This window comes from Hemitrygon akajei, chromosome 16, assembly GCF_048418815.1.
Source record: "Hemitrygon akajei chromosome 16, sHemAka1.3, whole genome shotgun sequence".
NCBI classification, from domain to species: domain Eukaryota; kingdom Metazoa; phylum Chordata; class Chondrichthyes; order Myliobatiformes; family Dasyatidae; genus Hemitrygon; species Hemitrygon akajei.
The window spans coordinates 68,490,167-68,509,764 of record NC_133139.1 but is presented as its reverse complement, the minus strand read 5'-3'; the positions used below and the strand labels follow the sequence as shown (position 1 = coordinate 68,509,764).

The 19,598-nt window shown below is 42.2% G+C and overlaps 1 protein-coding gene across 5 annotated transcripts in view; it reads left to right on the top strand.

Annotated features, from left to right (window-relative positions):
• gpr108 (G protein-coupled receptor 108) overlaps positions 1-19,598 on the top strand; it is a 94,944-nt gene that overhangs the window by 26,581 nt on the left and 48,765 nt on the right. For 3 of the 5 annotated variants that reach the window (XM_073069100.1, XM_073069098.1, XM_073069103.1), the window contains exons 3-8: positions 860-904; positions 5,201-5,292; positions 12,603-12,763; positions 13,680-13,759; positions 17,500-17,568; positions 18,920-19,027. In XM_073069100.1, coding sequence (XP_072925201.1) covers positions 860-904; positions 5,201-5,292; positions 12,603-12,763; positions 13,680-13,759; positions 17,500-17,568; positions 18,920-19,027 — 555 coding nt within the window. The remainder of the gene's footprint in view (positions 1-859; positions 905-5,200; positions 5,293-12,602; positions 12,764-13,679; positions 13,760-17,499; positions 17,569-18,919; positions 19,028-19,598) is intronic. The other 2 variants (XM_073069101.1, XM_073069099.1) reach the window with 1 other exon arrangement.

Sequence of the window (19,598 nt, the reverse complement as noted above, 5' to 3'; positions counted from 1 at the left end):
TAACACTCCTTTTTGATAAAGTTTTTTTTTCCCTCTTTCACAGATATGCAAAAATAGATAGCCCCATCCACTTGGGAAAAATTAGCACTAGCGCTTTATGCCCCATTAAACTGCTTAGCTTAAATGTTCTGCTTATTGAAGCCCAAGTTTGATAATGTCAGATCAGTGGCTTTGCAATTCTTCCAAAACTATTGACGGAGGCTGTCTGGCTCAGAGAAGACGAGAGATCAAGTTTAAGACTCTAATGACCCAAAGCTGTTTGCTTGAATCTCACCATTCCCCATCACCCCATGCCTCCCCTTCCATCATCACAAGGATCTCCTCATCTCTCTCCAAATCTTACTGATGTGCTGCTCCTTTGAAACATACCAATTTCTACATGTGTTCTTATCCCTAGTTTTACTTCTCCATCTTCTCCCTTGATCCCTCTGCTATCTTCAGATTATTAGGCTGTTTGATAGCCAAGTTGGATTGGAACATAGAACAATATAGGCCATTCTCCAAGATCATTCTAACCCTTCCCTCCCACATTGTCCTCCATTTTTCTTTCATCTAAGTGCCTACCCAACAGTCTGTTAATTGTGTGTATGTATACACACAGACACAGTCTCCTTGACATTCACCTTGAAATTATGCCCACTGGCCCTTCTGGCCCCTTGAGCTGTGCGGCTCAGCAACCCTCAATAAATAAGTATGGAATATGTCACAAGAGCAGCTGAAAAATACAAAGCAATTTTTTTCCACCAAGTACTTAAGAATTCTTGCTCATTTATGCAGCTTATTGTTCAGTAAATCTTTGGTAATACATTTTTTTTCTTTCTTCCCCCCCCCACCCCACCCCACCGTGTATATAAATCAGATTGGGTTCAGCATTTCAAAAACGAAGACTGATACGCCATATACAGTGAGTACTGTTAAAGAAATTTTTACACCTCTCACGCAGATTGTCCTGAAGTATGTTACTGCCAAAGGTATCCTTCAGAAACATGAGTATGGGTATAAAGTGGGAACTGTGTTGGCCTATTTTTGTATAAACTCCCATAAGCATTTTGAATTAATTGTTGCAGAGAAATTTTTGTATTTTGTTAAAGAAAGTAACATTAAGTAATAGACCCATTTTCAAATAAAAGCTTGATTACATTGTCGGTATGTAACCCAGTACATGATTAAACAAAGATAACAGAGAGGATACTAATGATCGATGACATAATGAGCTGAATGAAATAAACTGCTTAACTGAAACAGGTGTAGAAAGAATCAAACTGGGCAAAGTACAACCAAACTAAAAGGTACAGGTGTGGCAGATGTGACAGTTTAATCATCAGCACAGTCTCTCCCAAGCAGAAAGTTTGCAGCAGGTAGGAGTTTCAAGATGTGCTGCCTGGGGAAGCACAAAGAAGCGGGCAAGTTTGAAGACTGGAAACGGAGCGCAGCAGATGAGAGACATCAAACTGACTCCCTACTAAATCGGAAGAAGTCCTGCACTGCCATCAGCTCAGAACTCTCAGAAATCACTATCCACTCCTGCACAGTCCAGAGGAATCTTGTCAGAAGTGACCTCCATGGAAGAGTTGCTGCCAAAAACCCATTCCTCCGAAGTGGAAACAACACCAAGAGACCCATTTATACACAAAAACACACGGAATGCAGTGCTGAACAATAGCAGCAAGTGCTCTGGACTGACAAGTCAAAATTTGGAATTTTTGTCTCAAACAGGAGGCAGTTTGTCTGTAGAAGAGCTGGGGAGTGCTACATGGATGAGTGTCTGCTGACTTCCCTGCAGGCTTGGGACTGCATTTCTGCAAATAGAGTTGGAAATCTGGTCATAATTATGCAGTCCTCAATGTTGAGAAGGACAAGCAGATTCTCATCCATCAGGGAGGCGTCTGATTGTTCTAACTTCATTCTGCAACAGATGGTATGGCAGCCACAGAACCCTGATCTCAACCTCATCGAGGCTGTCTGGGTTTACCTGGAGAAACAGAAGCAAGTGGGACAACCAGTCTGCAGAAGAACTGTGACAAATTCTTCAAGATGCTTGGAACACCCTACCAGCTGATTTTCTTATAAGACTGCACGACAGTGTACCTAAGAGAGCTGATACAGTTTTAAAGGCAAAAGATGGTCACACAAAAATTGATTTGATTTAATTTTTTTAAAGTTCAAGTTTAATTGTCATTCAACCATACCCTTCGATGGCCATGAATATAGCCAAATGAAAGAGCATTACTCTGGGGCCAAGGTGCAAAATACAGTATCAACAGTCACACACAACACAGAGCACATATGAGAAATCAGTAAAATATAGTCACACAAAAAATATAGACCAAGATCCTGGCTCCATGAATGTTGTAGAAATCTACAGTTGACCACGATACTGCTTACACACACAAATTGCTGGAGGAACTCAGCAGGTCAGGCAGCATCCATGGAAATGAACAGATAGTCGACGTTTCGGGCCGAGACCCTTCTTCAATACATCTTGCCTTCTGCCATGCAAACACTAGGAGGCAGCACTGATTCCAGCTTGGCACCACACCACACCACCTCCAGAAGTGCACACCAACTCTGCCTCTCTCCTGGCCGGCTGTAAACAAGTGACATTGCAGCTTGAAACCTAGTCTTCGCCACAGCCAAGGCCACGGAGCTCCCCTACCTTCCGCCAATAAATCAGTGAATGGAGCTTGCAGCATTCCACATTAATAATGTCCAGCAATGTCTTGTGATCACAATAAGTGACTAAGACAATTACTCACTGTTAGACTGCACACTGCCTTTGCACACCAACTCCTCCGAACGCTCTCCGATGCACTATCCACACCGAGTCCAGCTCCTTCACTTTCTCCGCCAATCAGCGACTCGCTGATGGAGTTCCACTGCAGTTCTTTAAGTTCTTAATGTGTAGTGGGGGTCTAGCAATCATAAACACATTTTATAAAGGACAGTAAACTTATTGTTGACCCTGTAGAAGCGACTGCAATCAAACACATCGCCATCTTAATGGAAAGATAACTGTTTACTGTTCTTTATAGTAAAATTTCTGATATCTAGATACTTTTCATTATTTTTGAAAGCATCTTTGCTTTACAGAATAATGGTACATATGCCTAGGACGCTTGCTCAGTACTGGACATGGTGAGGTTTGATCATCTAGTCTTCTGCCACCTCCGGGTGGTGGTGAAGAAGAAAGTGTGTGTTTACCCACTGAGTCATAACTGGCACCAAACTGTTGAAACTGTTTAAAAATGCATTGCTATCAATGTAAAGTCACTTCCGTATCTCTGGTGTTCACCCCCTTCACTTACCAGACTCTTGAGAGTTTTACCTTTTTATTTAAGCTTGATATAAATGTGGGTTCTCTCGCCTATCACTTTTCTCTGTTCGTGGCCAACACTTTCTCTGAGTTATTGTCATTCCAGTTAGGATTATGAGACCATAGAGAGAAAGGGTATGGAACCAGGGCATTGGGCTCGCAAAATCTGTGCTGATTTTCAGCTACCTGATTACACTAATCTTACATTAAACCATTTATTATCCCTCCACATTCTCACCGCTACCTTCTTTACCACTTGCCTACACACCAAGGGCTAATTAACCAACCACCACATTTCTGGATATCAGAATCAGGTTTGTTGTTATAACTAATGTTATGAAATCTGTTGTTTTGTGGCAGCAGTACAGTGCAATACATTACAAATTACTATTGGTTATATTAAGAAATATAGAAAAGATAGTGCACAAAGAAAGTAAAATAGTGAGGTAGTGTTCATGGTTCATGTACCATTCAGAAATACAATGGCAGAGAGGTAGATGCTGTTGTTAAATGTTGAGTGCATCCTCAGGCTCCTGTACCACCTCCCTGACAGATCGGATACAATGAGAAAAGGGCATGTCATGGATGATAAGGAGTTCTTGGGGGGGGGGGGGAAGAAATACGATAGAATTTACATAAAACTATACACAATCAGACAAAGACTGACAAACAAATCTTCAATGATGGATGTCGCCTTTTTGAGGCACCTTCTTTAGAAGATGTCCTCAATGTTTAATGGTGAGAAGGCTAGTGATGGAGCATGATTGAGCTGAGTCTACAGCCCTTTAGTTTTTTTTTGTTTCAATCCTGTGCACGGGAGCCCCTACACCCAGAGGTGACGCAGTCTGTCTGTCCATGATAGATCTATAGAAATTTGCTGGTCTATGATGTACCATATCTCCTCAAACTAATGAATCGGAGCCACTGGCATGCCCCGTTCGTGATGGTATCAGTGTGTTGGTCCTAGAACAGATCCTGTGAGATGGTGCTGCTCAGGAACTTGAAGCTGCTGACCCCTCAGCGAGAACTGGTCACAGAGAGAACATGCAAATTCCATAAGACAGCACCCAAGATCAGGATTGAACTTGATGCTTTGGTACTCTGAGGCAGCGACTGTACCAACTACACCACTACCGCCTTGGCTGCAATGCTGCGCTGCTTTTCCGTTCACTTAAGATCACATGCAGTGCATACCTGCCCTTTCTCTCCCCTCCCCCAATAACCCCTGACTATTCTGACTTTAAAAAAAAAATCAACTTTGAAAGTAAATTTATTATTTAAAAATATGTTGCCATATACTACCTTGAGATTCATTTTCTTGCAGGCATTCTTGGGGGGGAAGAAATACAACAGAATTTACATAAAACTATACACAATCAGACAAAGACTGACAAACAAATGTTCAAAAGAAGACAAGCTATACAAATAAATAAGAAGAACTTGAGTTGCAAAGAGCCCTTGAAAGTGAGTCTGTAAAATCAATTCAGTGTAGTCATGATTGATGTTATCCATACTGGTTCAGGAGCCTGATGATTGTAGGGTGATAACTGTTTCTGAAACTGGTGATCTGGGACCAATTATATAGATCTGTTTTTTAAACGTAACATTTTAAGTAAGTTTGTGTGTCAGCTAACATCACAAATACAGTACCTACAGAGGAAATTTCCAAATTTACATAGCTTTCTAGCTCAGACTTTTAGAACATAGTTTCTATCTATCTATCTACACATTCAATTTGTCAAATAACTGAACCTGGATTCCAGGAGACACTGCTCTGCTAAAAGATGCCATTCAATAGTGGCAAGCTTTGCAGCTGCTTATTTTGTTATTTTTCGGCCTTTTTTCCCTCATGTTTCACCTGGTAACGAGATTTTGTTTCTAACACAGGTGGACAACTCTGATACATGTTTGCTGAGGAAGTACACCAATTCTTCAGATGAATCCCTCACCCTCTTTAAGTTTAACTTAAAGGAAAATTTGTAAGTATTCTAATGTGGAAAAATTCTATTCTTTGTGTAAGGGTAAGAGGGGAATTGATTTTTAAAGAATTCGCCATTTTGTCCTTGTAACTATAATGAATTACAGTCTGCCCTCCTTATCCACGGGGGATTGGTTCCGGAACCCCCTGCGGATACGAAAAAATGTGTATACTCAAGTCAGTGGACTTTAGGACCCGGCGGAGCACCGGAGCTTATTTAAACTGTGTCAGTGTGGTGGACTTTAGGACCCAGTGGAGCTCAGGATCCACTGCCCACAGTGTTTCTGTTCCATTGATGGAGCTCAGGACCCGCCGCCCGCGGCTGCTGCTGAATCCGCAGTGTTTCTGTTCCGTTAATGGAAAACAATCATGATTGAAAATAAAGGGGAAATAATAAAGCGATCGGAAAGAGGTGAAACACCATTGGTCATTGGAAAAGCATTAGGCTACAGTTGGTCAACGATCGGAACAATTTTAAAAGGTAAAGTGAGAATAATGGAGCATGTGAAGGCCCTGCCCCGATGAAACCTACAAGTATTACTAAGCAACACAGTGGTTTAATTATTGAAATACATATGTTTCTTAAGTGCTTTATATGTATTAAGGTGAAGTATTGTTACAAACCCCGTAACTGGGTGTCTTACCAGCAAAGATAGAAGTGTCCGTTGGAGTCTGGTGATACTATTTTCAACAGTATTTATTAGTAAAAATACACAAAAATAATATCAATACAAATATACAGATAATATATGTCATCAATACTAAACCTAAAAGTGCGGGTATAATAATAATCAATAAGAAATAAGCTCTATCGTTGTCTAGGGGATAATGAATTGTCTGATGGAAATATAAAGTTCAGTTCATGCAGGGTAGTTGTTGGTTGCTGTGTTGCAATTGTTGGAGAGAGAGAGAGAGAGAACAGTAACAGCTATTGACTTGCCAACTTTCCTTTACGATCTTGATCCGTCGATGCGTTGTTGTTGTGGCCATTCACTTATGACCCCTCCGTCCTTTAGCTAGACCGTTCTTCCGTGGAGGACTCGTCACCCAGGCAAGGGTGGACACACACACAAGCCCCCACCGGCCTCATAGTGTTTCTCCTGTTGCGTCTGAGGGGTGTTCCCCAGACCCTACTTTTATCCCCACTCACGGGGTCTCAGGTGTCAATCAGGTTAGGGTGATGTAACCCATCAAACCAGCCCACTCTGGTTGTCCCCTGAGGGGTTTCAATGAATAGAACAGTACCAAGTACACAAACCTTCTCCAAAAGACAATGGCAGTAATCAATGGTTCCATTCTCTTTTGTTAGCTGGAGACATTCCACCTTAGCTGTGCCTCTCTCTCATTAATTTGTATGAGCTGTTATCAATAACAACTGTCCTGGCAGCTCCTGTGTCTCTCTCCTTTCCTTGATAACAGCATCGAAATAGTAGCGATTTGCGATTCTCCAAAAGTGGGGGGGGGGGGGGGGGGCATTGGCGATTCTGTACCCTTCTGCCCATCAGAGTTGTTCATCATTTGTAACAGTATATACTATATACTAAGACAAACGTTTGACTAACTGACGCTAAATAATACCGGATGTACCTGTTCCAACTTGGAGAATTTCCATTATTTTCCGATTCCCGATCCGCGGTAACCTATGCACATCCTCCTGTATACTTTGTTACGTACTCATGGGTATCATGTACTTGTCACGTGACCATGGTGTTGAGCTGCTGGAGATGAGGTAATGGTCTTGTGATGGTGGAGTGATGTCATTTTCCCGCCAGTGAGAGGTCATGTGATAGGTTTTTCTCAACAGGGTATAAAAGGAGGACCCCTCCCTGTGACCTCTCAGGGCAGTCGGTGGTCGACTTCACCGGTGACGCCATGCTGCTGCATATTATGACGCAGTTTCGTTTAAAAATGGAGTTTTATTTTCTGCCTTAAGTTTTAAATGGCTATTGCCGGCAGTTTCGCTATAATACTGTCAGTTTAGAAGTGGAGAGTGAAGATTCGTCGGAGTTCGGAAATCCAGAAGAATCGGGAAAGTCGATTTCGACGGTGAAGCAGGCTTGACCTTGTTTAATCCTCATTCGGAAGGAATTCGTTAGCTGTGCCCATGATAACCTCTGTTCTGCCAGAAGAATAGAAGGTTTGGTAAAGTTTCGCCAAGGAAAGGTCAGTGCATTTAAGCCGTTTTATTTTCTCCGATCGTAAGTCCTCCGGGGAAAGTATTCTTCGACGGGAATCAGCAGTATCGCCACGAAAGAGAACTTAAATTATTTCAAAAGAAAGAAGTCTCTCCTATGGAACTGAGTAAAACTTTGGACTTTCACATTACTACTTCTAAGAAGTATTTTTCGCATTATCGCTTTAAGAACTCGTCGAGCTGCCGCAGAGCAGTTGACTTCCGGTTACGTTAGTTTTGTTTACTTTTGGTTTTTTTTTCAGTGTTTAATAAAAGTTTTATTTGTTATAAAAAACCTGCCTCAGTTATATATTTGTTGTTGCCGAATCCAGAACAACTTTAAATTATCTCTAGACTACTTATAATACCTGTGCTGCCTTTATGGCAGTTATTTAGTTTATAATATTTTCGCTTAGTAATTTGTTAGCATTTTTTAGTTAAAGTTAGGATTGTTTAAATAAATTCATTTGTCTGTAATATATCGCGGCTGCGATGACATCACATCCGGTTTCGCTGCGTCTTGTGGGAAAATACCGGTTTGGGATAAACGCAAGGGTGGGGGGCGCTCACATGTGGCGCCACAGCACGAGCAGTTTGTTCTCTACGCACCAAAGACACAGTGAAAGCAATGCTGTAAGTCATGAGATAATCGATATGTTGAATTAAAATGTTAACGCTGATTCTGTTAAAAGTAACGACGGTCGATAAGGTTTATGTTTTCATTAGTTAAAGAATCGGGATAGTTTGTGTTGAAGTGTATTTAAAGCAGTCAATGGAGCAGGTAGATTCTGACTGTATGCTGCACTTTAATGTAATGTAGTTATTGTAGCTTTACCTTTGCAAGTATTCACAATGTAAATGTGATATTTAGAAGGAAACAAACACTGTACCAATCTTGTATTGGTTTATCAACAGTTTTCACCACATACGTTAATGTGAAGAGTGAACAGTAAATGATTAATCTTACTGCGACCTTGTTTTCATTGACTCCGGTTTAACTCGATGTTTAATTCGGGTTTGTTACACCCGAGCGAGAACATTACAATACCTAATACAATGTAAATGCTATGTAAATAGTTGTTATACTGTATTGTTTAGGGAATAATGACAGGAAAAAAAGTCTGTACATGCTCAAACAACGAGTGCTGGAGAGAGGGCTTCCAGGTTTTCCCGATCCACGGTTGAATCCACGCATGCGGAACCCGCGGATGAGGGCTAACTGTACTGAGCTTTAGATCTTGTAGGCGTAAGATTTTTCTTGGAGCTAGCAGATTGCTGTGACATAGTAATCTAATTCCAAAGTCACCCAGATATTGACTGAAATTACTATGGTTAGTAAGGAAAGCATGGGATTCCTGGAATGTGAAATTAGAACTAATATCAGAAAATGTGGCAGATAACTTAGACTGATGCTTTGCATCAGTCTATATGGTGGTGGAAACTACAGGTATTCCAAAATCAACATTTAAAAGGCATGGAAGAACTTGTAACTATCTTTATGACCAGGGCCACAGTATTACAAAAACTGAGGTGACTAAAGCCAGACAAGTCACTGGGACCCATTGCTGGCATCCAAGGATTTTTAAACAAAGTGGTTGCAGAGATGGTGAAATTTTCCACAGAGGAGTGGCACAATAACATAGTGGTTAGTACAATGCTGTTACAGTGCTACTGACCTACGTTCAATTCCGCCACTTTCTGTAAGTAGTTTGTACATTCCCTCTATGACTGCGTGGGTTTCCTGCTGGTATTCTGGTTTCCAACCACATCCCAAGTGCATATGGATCAGTAGGTTAATTGATCAGATGGGTGTAATTGGGCAGTGCGATCTTGTTGGGCTGGAAGGGCCTGTAAACGTGCTGGACCTCTAAATAAATATAAAATCAGATGTGATCATGGAATTGAAGGGTTTGTGCAACTAGCACTGAAGCATCTATGATCACGTTGGATAGTGGGGCAGGTTTGAGAGACTAGCTGGGCTATTACTCTTGTGTGCTTTGCCTGAATGTTGTAATTTTAACTGGAGGGTTGTGTGTGTTCCAGAGGCTGAGGAAATTCACTGATAACCAAATGAAGGAAAGTTTTGATATGTCTTTTAAGGTGTTAATGTGAAATCCTGTACTCTATGTTACCTCGCCTCACCTTTGCTTTTATGCATCGTGGCCCTGTACATTTACTACGTTTCCCATGGTGCTTCATGGTCTTGTGCCTCTTGCTGCTCTCCTGAGACGTTGCTGGGGACTGACAGTGACGTGTTCCCACTCTGGTTTGCTGTGCTCTGAGCTTACTAATGAGGCCAGTGTGAGGATTACAGACCTTTCCACAGATGATGCTGGAGCTACCTGACAGGATAGGTGGGTGGGTAATACTCCTTTCATAAGACCTTAAAGGATTAGACCATTCAGCCCATTGAGTCTGTCCCACCATTCCGTCATGGCTAATTTATTATCCTTCTCAACCCCATTCTCCTGCCTTCTCTCCATAATGTTTGATACCCTTACTAATCAAGACTATAACCCAATGACTTGGTCTCTACAGCCATCTGTGGCAATGAATTCTACAGATTCACCACCCTCTGGCTAATGAAATTCCTCCTCATCTCTGTTCTAAAGGGACATCCTTGTATTCTGACACTTTGCCCTCTGGTCGTTAACTCCCCCACCACAGGAAACATCCTGTGCACGTTTCCATTATCTAAGCCTTTCAGTATTTCAGTAGGATCCCCCTCGTTCTTCTAAACGCTAGCAAGTTCAGGCCCAGAACCATCAAATGATCCTGATTCATTAACGTTTTGTTCCCAAGGTCATTCTCCTGAACCTCTCCAATGCCAGCACATCACTTCTTAGATCCTCAAAAATGCTCTCAATACTCAAGTGTGGTCATTTATGTAGTTTGGATATGTATCATGTGAAGTTCAAGAATCTCTCTGCTGCAATTCTCATGCCTACAGGAGCGTTCGTCTTGTATCACATACATTAACTCTTGCTAGTCTGTGAAACCTATAGCTAAACCTTAATGCTATATACTCTATATATCCTTTGTGTCTTTTACATAAATCTGTGTCGAGTGTAGAAGAAATAGGTTTAAAGGTTGGTGTATTATTATATTTTCAACATCTCACAGAGTACATATATCCCTGTCTACTCGGTGTGCTGTATGTTGGCTTAGTCATTCAATTTCTGTCCTTGGGCCTTCTATGAGCATGGATGACGATATCCACCTATTTCTCTTGTATCTTAACATGTGTAATTTATAATGTATTTTCTTGCTAACTCGCCTGACCCAAATTCATTGCCCTACACTTCTCCAGGTTGAAGTGCATTCATAAATTCTTCACAAACAAGATAAAATCTGCAGATGTTTGATATCCAAACAACGCACACAAAATGCTGGAAGAACTCAACAGGCCAGGCAGCATCTATGGGAAAGAGTAGATTTTGGGCTGAGATCCTTCAGCAGGGCTGGAGAAAAAAAGAGTTGAGGAGAAGATTTAAAAGGCGGGGGTGGGGGAGGAGAGAGAAACACAAGATGATAGGAGAAACGTGAAGGAGGAGGGATAAAATAAAGAGCTGTGAAGTTGAGTGGTGAAGGAGATACAGGCCGGAGAAGCAGGAGTCTGATAGAAGACAGCAGAAGGCCATGGAAGAAAGAAAAGTGGGGAGACACACTAGAGGGAGGCGATGGGCAGGCAAGGAGATGAGTGAGACAAGGAAAAAGGGACAGGAATGGTGAAGTTGGTGGGGGGGGGGGTGAATACCGGAAGTTCGAGAAATCAATGTTCGTACCTTCACGTTGAAGGCTACTAAGACGGAATATAAGGTGTTGTTCCTCCAAACTAAGTGTGGTCTCGTTGCGACTGTGGAGGAGGCCATGGATGGACATATGGGAATGGGAAGTGAAGTTAAAATGGGTGGCCACTGGGAGGTCCTGCTTTTTCTGGCAGGTGGAGTGTAGGTGCTTGCGAAGCAGTCTCCCAGTCTACATCGGGTCACACTAATATACAGGATGCCACACCGGGGGCACTGGGCACAGAATATGACTGCAAAAGAATCACAGGTGAAGTGTCACCTCACCTGGAAGGACTGATTGGGGCCCTGAATGGCAGTGAGGGAGGAGGTGTAGGGGCAGGTGTAGCACTTGTTCCACTTGCAAGGATAAGTGCCAGGAGGGAGATCAGTGGGGAGAGATGAATGGACAAAGGGAGTCGTGCAAGGAACTATCCCTGTGGAAAACGGGGGAAGGAAAGATGCTTCACCTATCACCTTGTGTTTCTCTTTCCCCTCCTCTCACCTTTTAACTCTACTCCTCAGCTTTTTATCTCCAGCCCTGCCAAAAGGTCTCGGCCCAAAACGTTGACTGTACTCTCTTCCTTAGATGCTGCCTGGCCTGCTGAGTTCCTCCAGCATCTGTGTCATAAATTCTTCATGTAGCTTCTGAGTTTCTTCTTCACAGATAAGCAATAGCCTATTTTGAGATAGTGTACAAACCACTTGCCCATAGCGAGTGTGCTTAAATTCAAATATTGAAAGCTCTGCTGTCAGTGAGGTAGATTTGGAACCTCTCTTCTCTGCATCCAAATGGCATTAACTTTCTGATCAGTCTTCTATGTGAGAACTGCATGGCTTCTATTGCCATTTGGGTAGAATTGGCTGCTTTAGTTTCTATTCTATTCTATTCTAACTGTACATAATCAACTCCTGTGTCCATTACAAAGGCAAGCTGGATTGGCCCAACACAAGTCGAGGAACTGCTGCGTGCTTGCTCTTGCAGAAACATGGCTCAAGGACAGCATCCCATGCACCACCAGTCTTCAGGCTATGCCACTCAGGGATTTGTGCTAATATTATTTTGTAACTGCATGTGCTAGCATAACTATATTGCTGTGTACATGCATATGGTTGATTAACAATTAAACTTGAACATTATGTACCTGAGCCATGGGCTGGACAATGGTTAGCTATGCGAATTTCATCTGAGAACAGAAAGTGATGAACAGGTCGATTCACTTTCCAGCCATTTCCTTGTTTCACAGATGAAAGTTATCTGAGTTCAACTTCTGTGACAGTATCTCATGTGGGTCACCACTTAAATTTGAGGGGAGTTGAACTGAAAGTAAAGTTGAAATTCTGAATCCACAGAGTCTCTGTGAAGAAATTCGGTCAACAAAGCAGGTTGTTAATATCAGAACTGAGTGATGGAAAGGATTTGGATAATGGTGATGCAGCAAACGTAAAGAAAGACAGCAAACCAGCTCAGGACAAAGAGTCAAAAGGAGATGGTCAGAAGTTATCATCTTCAGGTAATGAGCTGCATTTTTTTCCCTCTCTTTTTAACTTTGTCACAAATCAAACTACTTAGAACTGTCATTTAAAATTTTTGCTCTTATTTGAGAGCAGTACTGAAATATCAGAATCAGGTTTATTATCGCTGACAGATGTGAGGTTTATTGGTTTGCAGCAACAGCACAGTGAAAGGCAGAAACATATATTTTAAGTTACATTAAAAATAAGGAGAGCATAATAGTGAGGTGGTTTCATGGGTTCATGGACCATTCAGAAGTCTGATGGTGGAGGGGAAGAAGCTGTTCATAAAATGATGAGTGTGCGTCTTCAAGCTCCTGTACCTCCTCACCAGTGGTAGAGGGCATGTCCTGGATGATGAGGGTCCTTAATGAAGAATACTGCCTTCTTGAGGCATTGCATTTTGAAGGTGTCCCCGCTGGTGGGCAGGCTAGTGCCCATGATGGAATTGGCTCAGTTTAAAACCCTCTCCAGCTTTTACTGATAAACTGCAGAAGAATTTGGAGACCTTTTTAAAATTTTCATCCTGATTTGAAATGGAGCTGCTGTGCTGATTTCTGAAGTTCAATTACATTAGCTTTTCTTGGAACTACTCAACACAATCAGCTTTTTAGAAAGCCTTCAGTACCAAAACAATATCTGGCTGATTGAGCAATTTAACCCCTTGCCAGCCCAATACATAACATGCAGTTGTCAGAGCTGGTAATAACATTGCTTCCAATGTTAGGACGTCAGTATTAAATGGATTAGGTTAATGATGCAGACATTGTTGGACTTCCTTGGATCCAGGAAATATCATGGCTGACACTCTCAAAATGAGGAGTTAGGCAATCAGAGTGGAAATTAGAAACATTTGCCCAGAAGCATTAACTTCTGTGCAGCAAAGCTTTTCATGTTGAAATTCTGTCTCATTAGGTAAAACCAGAAGAAAAAGAGGAACGGATGATAAAAAGAGCAAGGAGCCAATAAAAGGAAATGTGAATCCCGTTAAAGAGGTTAGTGTAGTTAACTTCAATATTGCATGAGATGGGCTCCTAACTAAAATTGATTACATGTGGTAAAATAACTTCGTGATGGCTTAACATGGTACAGTAGTACATATCAAACAAGAATAAGCAGAAAAACATGATTTCATTAGTCCTGGGGATTAGTTGGCAGAAATCAGATTTGTGAAATAACTTCCTCCCTCACCACCATTCAGGGCCCCAGACAGTCCTTCCAGGTGAGGCGACACTTCACCTGTGAGTCGGCTGTTGTGGTATACTGTGTCCGGTGCTCCCGGTGTGGCCTTGTATATTGGTGAGACCCGACGCAGACTGGGAGACTGTTTCGCTGAACACCTACACTCAGTCCGCCAGAGAAAGCAGGATCTCCCAGTGGCCACACATTTTAATTCTACGTCCCATTCCCATTCTGATATGTCTATCCATGGCCTCCTCTACTGTCAAGATGAATCCAAACTCAGGTTGGAGGAACAACACCTTATATACCAGCTGGGTAGCCTCCAACCTGATGGCATGAACATTGACTTCTCTAATTTCTGTTAATGCCCCTCCTCCCCTTCTTACCCCATCCCTGACATATTTAGTTTTTTTCTCTCTCTCTGCCCATCAATCTGCCTGTTCTCCATCTCCCTCTGGTGCTTCCCCCCCCCCCCCCCCCTTCTCCCGAGGCCTCCCGTCCCATGATCCTTTCCCTTCTCCAGCTCTGGATCACTTTCGCCAATCACCTTTCCAGCTCTTAGCTTCATCCCACCCCCTCTGGTCTTCTCCTATCATTTCGCATTTCCCCCTCCCCCCCCACTTCTTTCAAATCTCTTACTATCTCTCCTTTCAGTTAGTCCTGACGAAGGGTCTCGGCCCGAAACGTCGACAGTGCTTCTCCCTATAGATGCTGCCTGGCCTGCTGTGTTCTACCAGCATTTTGTGAGTGTTGTGAAATAACTTATCAGGTCTGGTTCTCAGTAAGCCTGAGACGGTGTTGCTATTTTTCTGCTTTAATATGCAATGTGGCATATTGGTGCTTTATTCCGGACAAGTCAGGGGTTTATTATTGAAACATGGAAGGATTTTGAAAGGCCCAGAGTATGTTTATCATCCAAGATTTAGTTGCTCACTTCTGTGATCTGGATACCAATTGTCCTTCCCCCTAACGTGATCTTAAAATAAATTCCATAATATCTGACCTGATGAGTTCCCCCCAGTGTTTTGTGTGTGTATGTTGGTTTAAATCTGTAAAGTGAGAACATTGGATACTTGCTCCTTTTGCTGTCAATTCAGAAGAATTTCTGGGTGACACCCAGCACCTGTGACCACATCAAGCAATGTGAGCAGCCATTTGTTTAACAAATATCTCCACATGCAGAAAACCAATCAGCAATTTTTTTATTGATGAATCCATTGAGATTGATAAAGGTTGTAGTGTATAAGCTGTCATATCAGAAAATATTTAAACAATAAAAATCTCTTATATTTTGAAATATTCATATAACAAAATTACAGTGAAAAATTAAATTGGATTTGTGGTTCCACAGTGCTAGCACCTGAATTTCTTACACAGTGAGCTTATTTTGTGGGGGGGGGGGGGGGAATTACTTCTGGTCATATTAGTTTTATTGACCTAGAAACAACACAAGCTGTGAAGAGTCACAGGAAGTGACTTGTGTGAGAATCTCCAAGTTGCTGTCAATTTAATGGATTTACAGAACAAAAATATTTAGTTTTCCCACCAGTACCACAAAATCCAGACAAGGGAATCAGAAGTCATATTTCTTTTAACCTGTGGAAAGATATCCCAAATGTACACTCAGTGGCCACTTTATTGGGTACCTCCTGTACCTAATAAACTGACCACTGATTGTGTGTTCAGAACACCACTTTTGTAACATGTGGTTAATTGAGTTACTATCATCTTTCTATGAGCTTGAACCAGTCCAGCTATTCCCCTCTGACTTCTCTTATTAATAAGGCATTTTCGCCCACACAACTGCCACTCACTGGATGTTTCTTGTTTCTCGTACCGTTCTTTGTAAACTCTAGAGTCTGTTGTGTGTGAAAATCCCAGGAGATCAGCAGTTCCTGAGATACTCAAACCATCCCATCTGGTACCAACAATCATTCCATGGTCAAAGTCACTGGGTCACATTTCTTGCCCATTCTGAAGTTTGGTCGTCTGAACAACAACAGAACCTCTTGACTATATCTGCATGCTTTTATGCATTGAGTTGCTGCCACATTAGCTGATTAAGTATTTACATTAACAAGCAGGTATATCTAATAAAGTGGCCATTGAGTGTGTATAAAGGCTAGACTTGAGTTACGTGGGTCTATACATGAATGCACACAAGGAAAATGCTGCTTTCTTTCATTTTCTCTCTCAACTTAAGCCTTGGGTGAATGGTGAGGAGAAGAATCTAGAGAACTGATGAGGAATGGAGCATAGAGGCTGCCTAATCCAAAGTACTGTCTTGCTCTGAAACAAGACAAGCATGGGTAGAGCTTGGTACAGCAGCTGATTAACGATGCAGAGAATTAATATGCCAACTCGCTTAAATTGTACTTTTCCTGTCATTGTAAGACATGGCAACAGGTAAAGTAGTAGCTGACGTGAGTAAATCCCAGTGACCAAATCCACATGGCCCTACAAGTAACAACAGGATAATGGTTGATTGTTATTATGGTTGTCTCTTGGGGTCTGAGGAAGACTACATTGTGCAAGGTGGCAGTGTTTTTTTTTACGAGGCCGAGTTGCAAGCTCAACATCAACCCGGCACGGATGGAGAGCGCGCTCGGGGGCAGTCTGTCACTGGATCAAACTCGGGAACCTCGAAAGTTGGGAGATGAATGTTGCACAATGTAACCAGTGCATGAAAGATGTTAAAGTGGAAAAGCCTTGCACAGAGACGATCCCACTCTTTCGGCCTCAGAAGTCAGGATCCAGTGGCACGAAGAATTGTTACGTCTGGCAACTTCCTTGGCTGCATCTTAAGCGCTCTGCCACGCCCTACGCACTCCGCAATGCGCTGCTGCAATGCCTTCTCAGCCGTTGAACCCCCGGGGTTTCCTCTGCCTGATCCACCGAAGCAATCTTCGCATGCTGGGACGAGCAAATTCCCATCTCACCAAGGGTTTCAGACCCATTGACTACCCTCACCTGGTTTAGCCGGCCTGTCGAAGCCGTTGCCCGGGGTGTGGCCACTGTCGCATGCAAACAGCTGCGAGGAGCCACAGGTGAGAGCTGGGCATTGGTGGGGACCAATAGATGAATAGCTACTCCAAGGAGTGTGAGAAGCCCCCCCCCCATCTAGAGGTGCCACCCCTTCCATGCACCCCATATCACCCCATGGTTGGTAATTAATGGTTAATGAGTTTTTAGTTTATCCCTGTCAAGTGAGAATTGTTAACAATTCATGTTAATTGTCATTTGTCAGTACACAAGAGTAAATGAGAACAAAATTACTGTTACTCCAAATCAGATGCAGCCATTAGAAAAGCCACGATAAGCATAAAGAACACAATAAATACAACAGATTATCTTGTATACATAGACTGCACTAATTTCATGTATTTGTATAAAGGGAACTGAAGTACATGACACACTGAGAGGTTGTGTTTTTAGTGCAGGCTACCTTTTGGTGCCTTTGGTAGCAGCCTGTGAATGATTGACAGATCCATCAGCAGTTTGCCTGTTCACTGGAGTTCAGTCTTCTGGTTTCAATGATTTCTTTTCTTCCTAGCAGGCAAAACTACAAATACATGAAGAAGTTTTTAAACTGCAAAAAGCGAATGGTTCCTACAACTTCAAAGTAAGCATCTTCATTTTAAAGCTTTGTCGCCCTGTTTTCTCTTCCTCCACCCACCCGATCTGCCCATCGTGTGCACACTCTTCCCATTGATTACCATATCCCTGCATTCCCTTCTGTACTCCCACCTCCTCCATTTGGTTCCATGGTCCACCTTCCCGTTCTATCACATTCCATCATTATCAACTCCTTGTCACCTCCACCTCTCACCTCAGCCTCTGTCACTATTTCCATATTTCCTCCTCACCTGGTGCAATGAAAGTATTTTAAAAAATGGTTCTTGTTCTGATTCAGCAGCAAGTGGTATCTAAACAAGGAGGCACTGTACATGTGTAAAAGGTTATAAAAATTACTTAGGTAAATGTGTAAAGAATAAAAAAACAGAAAAGTGGTTAGATACTCATATGATCTCATATAGCGCACTTTGGAGCAGCACAGCTGTTTTAGTCTGTTACTAAAAGTGCTCCTCTGTTCAGCCAAGGTGGCCTACAGAGGGTGAGAGTTGCCAGGATGTTCTGTAGGATCTTTTGTTCTACCACAGCCTCCAGTGTGTCCAGTCTGATTCCTCTGAAAGTCCAGCCAGCCTTTCTAATCTGTTTATTGAGCCTGTTGGCATCACCTGTGTTGATGCCATTGCCCCAGCACACCACCGCATAGAAGATTGTACTGGTGACAACAGACTGGTAGAACATGTTAGTAAATTAGTAAAAGAGACAAATCAGTCAATCACTAAGCCATGCCACACAATATACTGCCAGAGGGAACCACCAGTATCTGACAGCTTTCCCAGTCTCTCACTCTTGATGTCCTTGTCTCTATTTCTGGTTCTGGGCACTAGTAACAACCCACCCTTACGAAGACTCCCACTTGCTCAAAAAGTTGCCACTTTTTGATACCTTTCAAAACCCTTTACACAAATACTTTAACAGACAAATATGGTTTTTTTAACTATAGCTACTCAAGGTTGTACAGTAGACTAATTCTCTTGTACTTTCTCAAAATATTCCCACATCCCAGACTAACGCCATTCTATCCATTTTGTGTTACATATTTTAGCATTTCCTGTACCAAGGAGGAATCAAATTTAACTCTTTCCTTACATCCGGACCTACCTATCATTAGACAACTCATGCTCCTCTCCTTCCCTCTTTTTAGACGAGTTTTTTAGACTCCCTACTATCTTTTACTCCATATGAAGGGTCTTGACCTGAAATGTCTACTCTGTCATTTTCCCTCAATATATGCTGCCTGACCTCCTGAGTTCCTCCACCATCTTGTGTCTATTTTAATCTATTTGAAAATTAAAAGTTAATTTTAAATATTGGCTTTATTACAGTAACTTTTTATTTTGCAGTTCTTTATGAAAATTCCATCCCAAACTGAGGAAGGCCTTTATACCCTCAGCTTTCACAACTGCCATGACATGGTTTCGCGGAATCAGATGGCTTCATTCGATATGACTGTAAGTACATTGGAGGAAGGGGCAGAGGTTAGGATAGAAAGCGTTTAACTCTTCATAAAAAAAAAACCTCAAAAGCACATCCAGATGAAGGGTGTCAGCCCAATATGTCAGCTGCTTATTCCCCTCCTGAGGTGCTGCTCTACTTGCTGAATTCCTCCAGCATTTTATCACAACCAAAGCAGACAGAGCTAAGAAAACATTTAATAGTGGGCTCAAGGGGCTAAGTACCTTCTCTGTTTCTGTACCAACAAATCTATGTCCCTTCCCCTACTCCTGGCCTCCAGAGGAGTATTTCTCTTCACAATTAGTACTTCTTAACTGCTTAGTTTAAATAAGTTCAAGTTCGGGTTTATTGTCAGTCAACCATGCACGCGTATTCAGCTAATCAGAACACTGTTCCTAAGGAGCTAAAAGTTCAAAGTAAATTTATTATCAAAGTCTCCATATACAAACCTGAGATTTGTTTTCCTGCAAGCATACACAGTAACTCCAAGAAACACACAGAGTGAAAGACCACGCCCAGCAGGATGCACAAACAGCCAATGTGCAAAACACCACAAACTGCTAATAC